The following is a 13,293-nucleotide window of genomic DNA, read 5'->3' on the forward strand; positions in this document are numbered from 1 at the left end:
TAAAGATGAATGATGAATTGTGCATAACTGGACATGATAAATTCTTAATTGTCAATATACTTTAGAAAACCGCTCGTTAATAGTTGGTCAATCCAAAAGCAAAACTTACACTGCCAACTTTTGATTTAATCTTATAAAGACCTGTTCTTGAACTTATAGTTGGTCAATCAAAAATCGAGACTTACAATTCCAACTTTTTAATTTAATCTTGTAAAGACCTGTTATTGAACTTCCCCTCAAATTATAGACAGAAATACATTTAAATAGATATTATTCCGCAAAAAATTAAGCGAAAGTAATTTGACTTGAGTCCCCTCTTTTTCATATGGGACATATACCACAATATATCAAAAATATTTAACTCTCTCATTCCCAAGTAAAATGCCCAACAATCTACGTTACATAAATAAAATCGCAAGCGTTGCATTCCGACATGGGAATGGAGTGTCGCACTTGGAAAAGGCCCAAAAAAGGATTTGTGGATTACCAAGTTCTTCAAATTAATCTTTAAAATTATATTTGCAAATATAGGATTACATAAAACAGAATTTTTTGAGCAAAAATATATAATGGAACTTTAGTAGTTCATTATGTGTAATGCTTCATCTTCCATATAAAAGCTTTCCATTGGGAGGTAGAATTAAAAACCCATGCCAAATAGAATTTTAAGTCTGTTGTGATATAGAAAAATATAAAAAAGTAAATTTACAAGAATCAAGCCAAAATACATGGAGCGTTGAGATCTATCACGAGTACATTGCTATTTAGAAGAATTCCTGTAACATCTACCAAGATCTAGGAACATAGAAATGAATACCAAATGCACAATTTTAAATTCCCAATTAGCTCCCACAATTTTCTTTTCTAGGTAAGTCATGCTTGGACCAAGCATAGGCATTAGCATGTTTCATTTCCTATAGCATCTTATGTTCAGCAGTGAAACTTAGCAATGTTCAACCCCACCAAAGAGCCGATCATCAAATGATTCAAGCCCGCGAGTTGCTCCCACCATGACGAGGCATTCTTCCTTGGATTGATGACAACAATTTTTAGTTTTCTTATGATCCAGCACCTACTTATAATCATTTTTTAAATTTAGGCCAAAATACCAAAAATTCGTATTTTAGTTGGGACAGAAATCCGAAATTTCAGATTATCCCAAATTTCAACCGAAATTTCGGAAATTTCGGTTTTAATTTAGAAATTTTGATTTTTTTTCTAAAATATAATATCTTTCCGAAATTTCGGCCCGAAACCTAAACCGAAATTAAAATCCATGCTTATAATCGAACACTTGTTTTACAATGTTCAACTAATCAATAAAATCTTCTGGTTCCTTCCTCACTTCAAAATGTAGGATATCAAATCCATACGGACCCTTTCCACAAAATGGGCAAATCTAGAAATTTCTACCTCTGGCCTGATCTCTTCTTGCAGCCAATTTTTTTTTGAGCCAAATCTCAAACCAGTCTAACCACAGTCTATGATGATTTCCAGATAGTCCAAAAAATTACATATCTGATGTAATCTGTAACAACGACCTCCAGAGCATGAAATAGTCATGAAACCACAAGCACATATCTAGGGCAGATATATAAGAACTAAACAAGAGTAATCAACTAGTAGAGGAGCAACAGAAATTTACTAAAAGGAAAAGCATCAAAATCCAGCAAAGAAAGCTCCATTTCAAGTCAGTAGTTGAAGCCTAAGGAGAGAAACAAGTCTATTAAAAAAAAAAGAAGACCCAACATCCCATATCCATGTTCGACATGTAGTCATTAAATAGACTAAACGTTTAAAGAGAATTTATATGGTGTAACCCCTTATAGACCTGTATTTTTTCAAAGTCTTATACGGACCAAATCATAGGATGATCCAAACCGTCCATGTACGCAAATAGGTTGTGCCCAAAAAATCATTTATATAGGATGATCCCAACCCTCCGATCTATTGAGGAACTGCATATTATGGAAACCTCTATAGATCGGAGGGCTAGGATCATCCTATGGAAATGATTTTTGGGGAACAACCTATTTACGTTGTGTTCCATCACATGGACGGTTTGGATCATCCTATGATGTGGTCCGTACAAGACTTTTTGAAAAAATATGGGACTATAAGGGCTTACACCATATAAAATCTCACGTTTAAAAGTGGTCATTATTAAATGAACTTGATGACCAGTAGCACACTAAAACAGTATAAAACTGGATGTCTCTCTATAACAATAAGTTGTTTTGGATTTCGCAAAACTACGGTTTTAGTCCCAACTGAAATCTGAAATTTCGGATTTCGGACGAAATTTAAAACCATGATTGTAATTCACAATGTCAGCAGTAGCACTCTTTATGGCTTCCAGTTTTGGAAAGCATGAACGTTTACTCTGCAAGCATAGAGAAAAATTAATGAAATACCCATAAACCTGTTGTGAATCAAATATTCAAGAACACAACTGATTAAAGATAACAATTTATTACCAAAAATTTGCTACTAAAAGAGAAAATGAAAACAAAATAAAAGTTTAAAACAAATTAATATGGATGAGGTTCATTAATTTTTTCTTAGAGAAAATGACCAAGAAAAAGGGCTTTGATATGACAATGACCTGTCAAGGAGAGAGAGTTGGAAATGACTAATATAAAGTCTTTAGGACGAGAATGCCCCTCACTCTACGTTTTTCTCTTTCCCTCTCCCTCTCCCTCTCTCTCTTTCCCACTCTCTCTCCCCCTATCAAATCAAATTACAGGCTATGATGATTACTTTCAGCTGTTAGATTTTTTTAATTTGAGAAACCCAAAGCACTTAACAGTATACACCCACCCACCTCTCTCTCTCTCTCTCTCTCTCTCTCTCTCTCTCTCTCTCTCTCCGGCGGTCTTCTCCGGCACTCTCTCTACCTCTCTCGCCGGTCCTCTCTCTCCCCGCCACCGGCACAAAAGAGGTCGGTACCCCTCTCACTGTGACTTAATTGAGAAAGGGGAAAAGAAGAGGAAGGGGAAGGGACACCTAAAAGATGAAAAAATGAGAGAAAGGGGAAAGGGTTTCAAGAAAAATGATGTGGGTAGGGTTTAGGAGAGAAATGTAGGGTTTGCTAAGGAAGAAGAGGATCGAGGATGGAGGGAGGATGGATGGTGGATTTAGGGAAGAAAAAAACAAAAACAAATGAGGTTTCTGAGATGGAGGAGAAAAAGGGAGAAAGAAATTAAAATAAGTTCAACGAGTCGGTCCAGACATTATGCGCGCCTGGGCCGACTCTCGGAATTCCGAAAAAAAAATCGGAATTCCGACACAATTTTTTTTGCGTAATTGGGTTATTGCGGAATTCCGAGAATTCGGCGGAATTCCGCAGTAACATATTCATCTGTTGGGGTTCTGTATATGGCTACTGCGGAATTCCGAAGCTTTTCTCGGAATTCCGGGTGCGGAATTCCGAGAAGTTCGTCGGAATTCCGCAGTAGAGTTTGGACGTTGTTTTTTTTGGTTTAAACCAATGCTTTATATCAAATATTGGTTTAAACAATTTTTTTTCAAAACTTAGGAGCTGATTTTCGAAATAGAAGGGGTTTAAACAAATGATTTGTCAAAAATTATTGATTTAAACCATTTTTTATTCAAGATTTAGGGGTTTAAACCAATGATTGCTCAGAAATTATTGGTTTAAACTATTGATTTTTCAAGAATTAGGGGTTTAAACCAATGCTTTATATCAAATATTGGTTTAAACCATTATTTTTCAAAACTTAGGGGCTGATTTCCGAAATAGAAGGGGTTTAAACAAATGATTTGTCAAAAATTATTGATTTAAACCATTTATTATTCAAGATTTAGGGGTTTAAACCAATAAGGTGGGAGAAATTATTGGTTTAAACCATATATTGTCAAAATATTAACGGTTTTCTCAACTAATTTTCGAAAAAATAGAGGTTTTAACCATTGATTTACAAATAATATTGGTTTAAACCATCATTTTTCATAACTTAACAGCTGTTTTTCGAAATACAAGGGATAGAAGCTGTTTTCCGAAATAGAAGGAATTCAAACCAATGACTTTTCAAAACCCAACATTCTTCTTAACTGTGATGCCAACCATATGGAAACTATAGGTTTTTCAAAACATAGAGGTTTAAACCAATAATTTTTGAGAAACTATAGGTTTAAAGCATATATTTCTCAAAAATTAGGGGTTATAGACACTGATTTCTACCAAAATATTAGTTTAAACCATTATTTTTCAAAACTTAGGGGCTAATTTTGGAAATAGTAGGGGTTTAAACCAATGATTTCTCACAAATAATTGGTTTAAACCATTGATTTTCAACATTTAGGGATTTAAACCACTAATCTGTGAGAATTTATAGGTTTAAACCATACATTTTAGACCAATTAAGGGTTTAAAGTAACTGATTTCGAATTATTAAGGGTTTAAACCAATGCTTTCTCACAAATTATTGGTTTAAACCATTAATTGTTCAAGATTTAGGGATTTAAACCAATAATTTCTGACAAAACGGAGTTTAAATCAATGATTTCTATCAAATTATTGGTTTAAACCAAACTTTAGAGGTTTAAACAAATAGTTTTTGAGAAATTATTGGTTTAAACCATAGATTTATACAAAAATTAGGGGTTCAGTTGCTGATGTTTCCAACTATAGGGTTCAGTCAACTGATTTGGGAAAATATAGGGAAAATTCTAAACGGATTTTCTCAAAACCCTAACTTAAAACTGAGAGGGAGAGAGTGACAGTGTGAGAGTGGGGTTTAAACCAATGGCTTAACCCAAACTTAGAGGTTTAAACCAATAATTTGTGAGAAATTATTGGTTTAAACCCTAGATTTATTAAAAAATTAGGGGTTTAGTTGCTGATTTTTCGAAATATAGGGTTTTCTCAACTGATTTGGAAAAATATAGGGTTTTGCCAAACTGATTTTCTCAACTTTAAACCAATTATTTCTAACAAATTATTGGTTTAAACCAAGCTTTAAGGGTTTAAAACTATAATTTCTGACAAATTATGGAAAAATTAGGGGTTTAAACCAATCTTTAGGGGTTTAAACCATATGTTTTCTAAAAAAATTAGGGGTTTAAACCATAGGTTTTCTAAACAAATTAGGGGTTTAAACCAAACTTTAGGGCTTTGAACCTTAGATTTCTAAAAATAATTAGGGGTTTGATTACTCTCTCTCTCTGATTTTTCCAACTGAGAGAAAGAGAGAGAGAGAGAGAGAGAGAGAGAGAGAGAGTACCAACCCTAACTTATTTGTTTGAGTCTAAACTGATCTTTTCAAAACCCCTAATTTTTTGTTCCTAAACTGATTTTCTCAAAACCCCTAATTTTTTGTTTCTAAACTGAGTACCAACCTGTGAAAAGGAGGTCCTCTCAGAATCAGAGGCTGCTGGAGAGACAGAGGGCCGGAGAGAGCGGGAGAGAAGATGCCGACGAGAGAGAGAGGGCCGCGAGAGAGAGGGTCGGAGAGAATCACACCAAAGAGGGGGAGAGAGAGGGTGCCGACGACAGAGAGAGAGAGATGACCAGCGAGAGCGAGTGAGAGCCGGCGAGAGAGGAACGACGAGAGAGGGCCGTCGCGAGAGAGAGAGAGAGAGAGAGAGAGAGAGAGAGAGAGAGAGAGAGAGATGTAAAAACAGTATACTTGAATGACTTTAAGGGTAGTTTTGTCCTAAACCTACCCAAACCAGTCACCATCACTTTGGATTGGTCATTTCCAAGTCTCCCCCCTTGACAGGTGATTGTCATATCAAAGCCCTTTTTTTTGGTCATTTTCTCTTTTTCTTATCCTGGTGGTGAAGAGTCGCTTGTCACTTCAAAGGCCTGCTTTGTCATTTAAAACTTCTATGAGCAGTCGCGACATAAGGCTTCAAACAAAATCTAAAGAACATAATACTACCAAAGCCACAAACAAAGGCAAATGTCTGCCCAGCATATCTTAGGGAAAAAAAGGATGTTACTATTCTATAATTTCGAAGTTCAGATAAATATATCTCCTCAAATTAACCATAGAAAAATGTCTGAAGCCTCATTTTGCATTTTAAGACAATAACAAGTACCTAGGAGATTCATTATGCCAACATTTTCTAATTCCTTTTCTTCTTCACTGCCTGTTATTTTTTCTCCTTTCCTCTCCACCTCTATTCCCTCTCTTTCAAGAATTGCATCAAATCTCCGTTTCGATTCTCACAGTTGTTATGTAGCCCCCATAACCTTTCTTTCTTAAGATTCATGACTGTCATTCAACCCCCAAAACCCCTTCTCTCACATTTTCCAACTTAAATGCAGCCCCCAAACCTCTTCTTCATGAGTTGAATGTAGCCAATAGACCAAAAACCTATTTTCTCATGAATGTTCTGTTGCCCCAAAACAAAAACCCATATTCATAGTATGCTCAAGACGGTTATCCAACCCCCTTAAGGTGGTTTAAAAAACTCAGGGAATAGACGGTTATCCAATCTCCGTGTTTTTGCGGGTTGGGTCACCCGCGGGTTAGTTTTGACGGGTCACTAAAACTCAGACCCGTGCCTGCAAATTTGCGGGTGGGTCGGGTCGACCCGCGGGCACGGGTCGAGTTTGCCAGGTCTAGTTGGGACGCGTTGTCAACTTGTATTTATTGCATGTCCATTCGCCATCTTCAATATACTTGTATTTGTAGTGTCCTTCCTCTAAGAATGGGCTTAAATGAAAACCAGCACTTTTTACTTTTATAGAATTTTTCCAACGTATAGATTTCCATTTTTGGAAGAAGAGTGAAAGATATGCGCTTAAGAGAATAGCTGTGAAGAAAGACTTTTAGAGTTGCAAATCCATAACCCATTGGAGCGGTAGGGTTCTTTGTCAAATTTCTCAAGCATTATGAGTTCTACCATGTAATTATATATGACATAAACTATTTTCAAATCTAACATTGTTAATGAAAGAGAATTTTACATTTTGGATTTGTTGCAGAGTTCAGGAATAGCATTACATCTTACGCGCATCAGTACAAGTACGAGTGTCGATTGGAATCTCGGCATGGATATCATGTTGAATTTGTCAAATATTAGGGTGGCTCTGGTATTCTGCGATGGACATCTGCCCGAATTATTGACTCAGTCCAGCTGATTGTCATGCCAGTACAGACCGCATCCCGGTTGATCACCCATGAATGACAATCAGTGTGTAAGCCCAATCGTTCAACCCTTGGCAATCTTCTAATTGTGTATTTGTTTAAGTGAAAGTGTTTTAGCAAACTCCGAACTACAAAAGTCAAGGAGCAATGAAGCAAAGATGGATCCAAACCACTGATGCAAGCTTGAAGATCAAGGAAGCCAAAAGAATACAAGAGAATTAATGAAGATGTTAAGATTTTAAGTTAAAGTTCAAATGGAAGAACAAAAACCAAGTCTTCGTGTTGTTAGATTGTAAAAAGTCCAATCCATTAAGTAGAATCCACAAGAGGCGTCAAGAGGCATTTAAAATAATCCTAAATAAGTTAAATATATAAAGAAAATCATGTGGACCCAAAGCCCTAGTGCCAAAGATAGGTTAAATGTGAAAAAGAACACATATTGCCGGAATCAGATATTGAGTTGATTCATGTTAGAAGGTCTGCTAACGAGAAGGCAGATGAGCTGGCAAGAAGAGGGGTGGTATGCAACTCGATGAATTGGTCTGACTAATTACCTACTTGATGTCCTATCCATTGTATAATTAGTTTTTTTATATTTTTTGTTCCATATCTTCGGGTACTCCCTTTGGGGTGTCCCTTATGATTCTTTTATAATATTTGCCATTTAAAAAAAAAAAAAAAAAAAATATTGGCACTTGCTTAGTTGACCAAAGTCCATTATCTTATAGATAATGAATAGATAATTTTCAAATATTTTTGAAATTATTTTTGACAGAAAGTAAGCTCTCTTAGCTTTCCGTATAGGGGTGTTCATTATTCGGTTATAACCGAATAACCGAACCGAATTGGTTTCGTCGGTTCGGTTCGGTTTTTGTCCTTTTCGTTTTGGTTTCGGCAATTTTTTTTTGGAAATTCGGTTATTCGGTTTCGGTTTCAGTTATCTCAAAAAAAAACAATTGGAAACCGAATAACCAAAATTATGATAAAAACCATTAGTTTTTCAAAAAAAAAGTGTTATATGGGCACTCCGTAGGATGATCAAAACCGTCCATTTGATTGATCACAACTTAATTAGGTTGTGCTCAAAAAATCATTTCGATAGGATGATCCTAGCCCTCCGATCCATACTGAGATTTTGGTTTTTCCCTCTTTTTCTCCCACTATTCGGTTATAACCGAATAACAGAATTTTTAATCGGTTCGGTTTCAAATTTCGATCTATTCGGTTCGGTTATAACCGAACGAACACCCTTATTTCCATAGAGCAAAAGATCATCAAAATCTGATAAGAAATGAGCGAGTTATGAATTGTCAAAGATAACTACACAAAACTTTAAAAACCAATAAGTTGACCGTGGTCGATTGCTAGAGAACTCCGGGATTTTTTTGTGAAGCCGTAACTACTAGTGTCCTAGTCGACCGAGGGTTGCCCGCACCAGCCGTTAGAGCCTACAAATGATTAGTTTTGGGTCATTTTCTCTATATAAAGGTATTCCACCGCTTAATCACTTTTCACTCACTCTAAAAGATCCTTGGAACATATTTATTGAGTGATTTCACATCTTGAGCTGCTTTGGAATCTGGATAATATTTGAGGGATTGGATCTCAGACGTCAAATAGTATACCTTTCAAAAGAGAAAAAATTGTAGTGAGCTTTCTTGTTGTATTTGCCATGTGAGAAGGCATTGCTTTTCATCTTGCTTTTACTTCTTTGTAAACGGTGTATGGATGCTCGCAGCTAGGGGTGCAACTCGGGTCGGGCGGGTCTGGTGGGTTGGGTTTTGAAGAAACCTACCCTACCAGAGAAATATCTCAGGCCGGGTTGGGTTTTTTCATGTTGACGTGTTGTAGAAAAAAACAAAACAAATCTTCACATCAAAAATCTCTAAATTTATGTAATCATGTGTATAAGTTTAAGAAGGAAATTATATTTCCACATCACAGACATGATCACCTCAATGAAAACAATTATATCAATATATTGAAAAATAATTTGCTTTGTTATTCAAGAGATATATAATTAAAAACGTCATAGTACACCTACATAAGTTGGGTCGGGTTTCGGGTTTTTTTTCTTTAAACCCGACCCTACCCAAGATTGAGCCTGGTTTCTAAACTAAAACCCGACCCTACGCAAGAGCCATGATATAGCGTATCCCCAGCCCAATTTTTAGGGTGGGAGTATTCCCTACGGATGCACTCTTCTCTTTATCTTTATTTGCATCTTGGTGTTCATTTTCATAAATTAGATTTGCTTTTAGTTTTAATTTGTTAATTAATTTTAGGAATTACCCTTCATCTATCCCTTCCTGCCTTCCTTCTCGAGAAGCACGTAGCCAGTGGTAATGACATGGCTGTCTAGCAATCTGAGGAGTGCGATCCAAAGTCGATTTAAGTCCCCTTTCTTTTTGAGCTGTCCTCATAAGGGCCTATTAGTCGCTCCATGGAATCCTAGCTTTTAGCATAAAAAGTTAGAAAAAAATTTCAGAAAGGGCCTTAGTGGGCCAGTTAGCCAAACGAGATTTTTTGAAATACCTTCACCTTACTCATTCTCCATGCCGAAGGTGAGACCCATCATTTTACACCATTGCACCAACATAGGTGTAGGGCACCAATTTATGCCTCATGTTTTGACATGATAGTGCCCACCATATCTACCCAAACCCATTGCATCAACATGGTTCCCTACATTTTACATTTTTACACACGAGTGAGCCCGCCATCTCACCCATTTGAACAGTGGGATCCATAATTTTCCTTCATGTTTTGATGGGATGGGGCCCATTATTTTTACACCGGTAGACACGCCATCTCATGCCTAACAAATGATTAAGACAAAATCTTCTAAAAAGTGAGCCACTGTGGTTGCTCTTTCCACCGATAGTGATTCGGGAAATGTCTCTCCGCAAAATTGTCGAGCAAATCCCTAAAAAATCTTTGAAATTTTACTTATAAACAAAGCAAATTATAGCATTTTTGAAAAGAATATATGGAAAATGAGTTGAGACTTTTGGACACCTATCAACTTCATGGCTGTCGCTTGTGCCAAAATAAGGGATCTTATTATTATTTTATAAAACAAGTGGACATTTTTTAATAAAAAAATAGTTTTTAGGTGCAGGAAAATGAGTTTAACTTGGTTGGACTTTTTTTGGACACCTATCAAATTCATGGTGGTCGCTTGTGCCGAAATAAGGGATCTTATTATTTTATAAAACAAGTGGACATTTTTGATAAAAAAAAAAATAGTTTTTAAACATAGTGTTTGGTAGGGGTGCAACTTGGGTCGGGTTTTACCCGTCCCGCATCTACCCGACCCGAAAATACCTTGGTTCGGGTTCTTAAATCATGGGTCTTGGGTACGGTAGGGTTTCAGGTTGAAAAACCAAACTCAATATCGGGTAGGGTCGGGTTTCATGTTGAAAAACCCAAAACCCAACCTGACTCGAAATAGATAAATTGAGTACTATACGCGTTAGTATGTATCATTGAATTTAACATCAAGGCTATTGTTGTTGCATGTTTAAATGAATTGTTTATGTGGTTATATGAAGTTTATGGTTACCCTCTTTAGTTTGCTTTACGATTGATGCATGTTTGCATTTTGTTGCTAGTGAGTCCTTGCTTAATAAGCACAGAACCAATGTTTTGTATAGAAAAAGTTAAATGCAAGCATCTAAGCACTCATACACCTATATATACCTTTATGTTATCCCTTGCCACTGAGTTTGTTTCTCTCTGCATTTAATCTCAATAAGTTGACGTTAGATAATGAAAAACAATGCGTCAACGTGAAAAAACCCGACCCGACTCTACCCGGGAATTATCATGGGTAGGGCCGGGTTTGGGAATCGTGGGTTTTTAAAAAGGGGCTGAATATATCATTTTCCAGTACAAAACATAAAGTTCAAGTGAAATGATATATCCACCCCCTCTTTTTACTTGGGACAGCCCCTATAGTGTAAAAGAAAATTCATAAAATTACATTAGAGGGGGTTGTCCCAAGCAAAAAAAAAAAGGAAAATGACAAAAAAAAAGCTGTTTTTTGGACTATTATTGAAAAAGCAGTGAGAAGTTTAAAACGACCAAAAAGAAGTGCTTTCACTGTTCACATTTTTGTTAAGGACTGAATTACCCCTCCTGCACATTCCCTCTTGCACACATCTTTTCACCTATTAAAAAGCATTTTTTAGGGGGAAAGTATACACGTTTCCCAACTCTCTCACTCTCCCTCTCTTTCTCTCCTAACAACAACCTTTGGTTGGCCCATCATTTGAACCCTACCCATACTTTTTACAATGAACAACCATAGGATGATCGAAACCGTTCATTTGATGGGCCACAAAGTTTGCATCCCAAAATATCATTCCCATAGGCTGATCCTAGCCCTTCAATCTAAATAGAAACTACCCCTCCTGCACATTCCCTCTAACACACATCTTTTCACCTATTAAAAAGCAGTTTTTTAGGGGGGGAAGTATACACGTTTCCCAACTCTCTCTCTCTCTCTCTCTCTCTCTCTCCTAACAGCAACCTTTGGTGGGCCCATCATTTGAACCCTACCCATACTTTTTACAATAAACAACCATAGGATGATCCAAACCGTCCATTTGATGGGCCACAAAGTTTGCATCCCAAAATATCATTTCCATAGGCTGATCCTAGCCCTTCAATCTAAATAGAAACTACATATTATGCAACCTCTAAAGAATGGAGGGTTGCGGCGAGTTGACCCCAAAATATCATTTCCACTGGTAGGGTCTACAATTGGGCCTTAATGTTAATGTACGACCCTCACCATAGGATGATCCAAACCATCCATTTGATGGGCCACAATGTAAATATGTTGCGCCCTAAAATATCATTTCTATAGGATGATCACAACCCTCCAATCTATAGAGGTTGGATCATCCTATAGTGTGGACCATACACTTTATTTTGAAAAATATGGGTGGGGCCTACAATTGGGCCGTAATGTTACTCTACGACCAACTCCATAGGATGATCCAAACCATTCATTTAATGGGCTGCAATGTAAATAGGTTGTGCGCCAAAAATCATTTCCACAGGATGATCGCAACCCTCCAATCTATAGATGTTGCATAATATGTAGTTTCTATTTAGATCGGAGAGCTAGGATCAACCTACGAAAATTATATCCCAATCGACGGAGAAGAAAACCCCATTTCGCCACACCGATCAATCCCCTTCGACGGAGAAGAACCCTATTTATGGTTGAAAGCTATTCTAGTGGTTGAAATGTGTTGAAATAGTGGTTGAAATCTGTTTTAGTGGTTGAAATAGTAGTTGAAATCTGTACTCTTTACTTACTGGTTGAAATGGGCTTAAAATTTTGGTTGAATTTTAGTTGAATTTGGTTGAAATATGTTTTAGTTGTTGTTTGTGTCTTCTTTGTAGTGAGGAATTAGTGTTTGAAAAATGTTGTAGCGGTTGAGATGTGTTGACATAGTGGTTGAATTATGTTTTACTTGTTGAAATTGATTGAAATAGTGATTGAAATTTGTTTTAGTGGTTGAAATTTGTTAAATTAGTGGTTGAAATCTGTTTTGGTGGTTGAAATAGTAGTTGAAAACTGTACTCTGTACTTATTGTTGGAAATGGGCTTGAAATTTTGTAACTGATTGTAAACGACCTTGTAAACGAATCACTTTGTATAATGTAATTCGGACACAATTTAAAGTGTAATTTATTTTTTTAGAAACAGTAGAGTCAAAGTTGACTCTGGTGTCGACTTTGATTTATTTTTTTGAAACAGTAGAGCCAAAGTTGACTCCGGAGTTGACTTTAACGTAAACAGTAGGTTGAGAGTCGACTCTAAGTTAAACAGTAGGTTTAAAGTAGAGTCAACTTTAGCGATTTTTAAAAAACAAACTGGAAACCAAAAGGTCGTATTGAATCTGATATGGATCTACAACATATCGACATTTTAAAGATAACGAAACCTTAGTCGCTTTGGTCTCATTTTTTTGTGTGCATTAGAGACTGAAATTCTAAGAAATTTATTTCGCGATTCACAATTAAACACATCTTCGTCCCCCCAACATATTCGAATGACACAGCATCCTTCAAGTAGATAAAGGAAGCCTTTGCCCCTACCATTTGCACAGTCCTTGCGGGATGAAAAGCCACTTTAAACCATCACTTTAAAACT

General features: G+C 36.5%; 1 protein-coding gene across 1 annotated transcript in view; it reads right to left on the reverse strand.

The window, feature by feature from the left end:
• Positions 1–13,293, reverse strand: part of LOC143887991 (phosphoglucan phosphatase DSP4, amyloplastic-like) — a 29,520-nt gene that overhangs the window by 7,449 nt on the left and 8,778 nt on the right. The window contains exon 3 of the mRNA XM_077392255.1: positions 2,327–2,383. Within this exon, the coding sequence (XP_077248370.1) occupies positions 2,327–2,383 (57 nt within the window). The remainder of the gene's footprint in view (positions 1–2,326; positions 2,384–13,293) is intronic.

Source organism: Tasmannia lanceolata, unplaced genomic scaffold (assembly GCF_043159265.1).
Source record: "Tasmannia lanceolata isolate RefF3 unplaced genomic scaffold, GAP_Taslan_0.1 ptg000012l, whole genome shotgun sequence".
In the NCBI taxonomy this organism is placed as follows: Eukaryota; Viridiplantae; Streptophyta; class Magnoliopsida; order Canellales; family Winteraceae; genus Tasmannia; species Tasmannia lanceolata.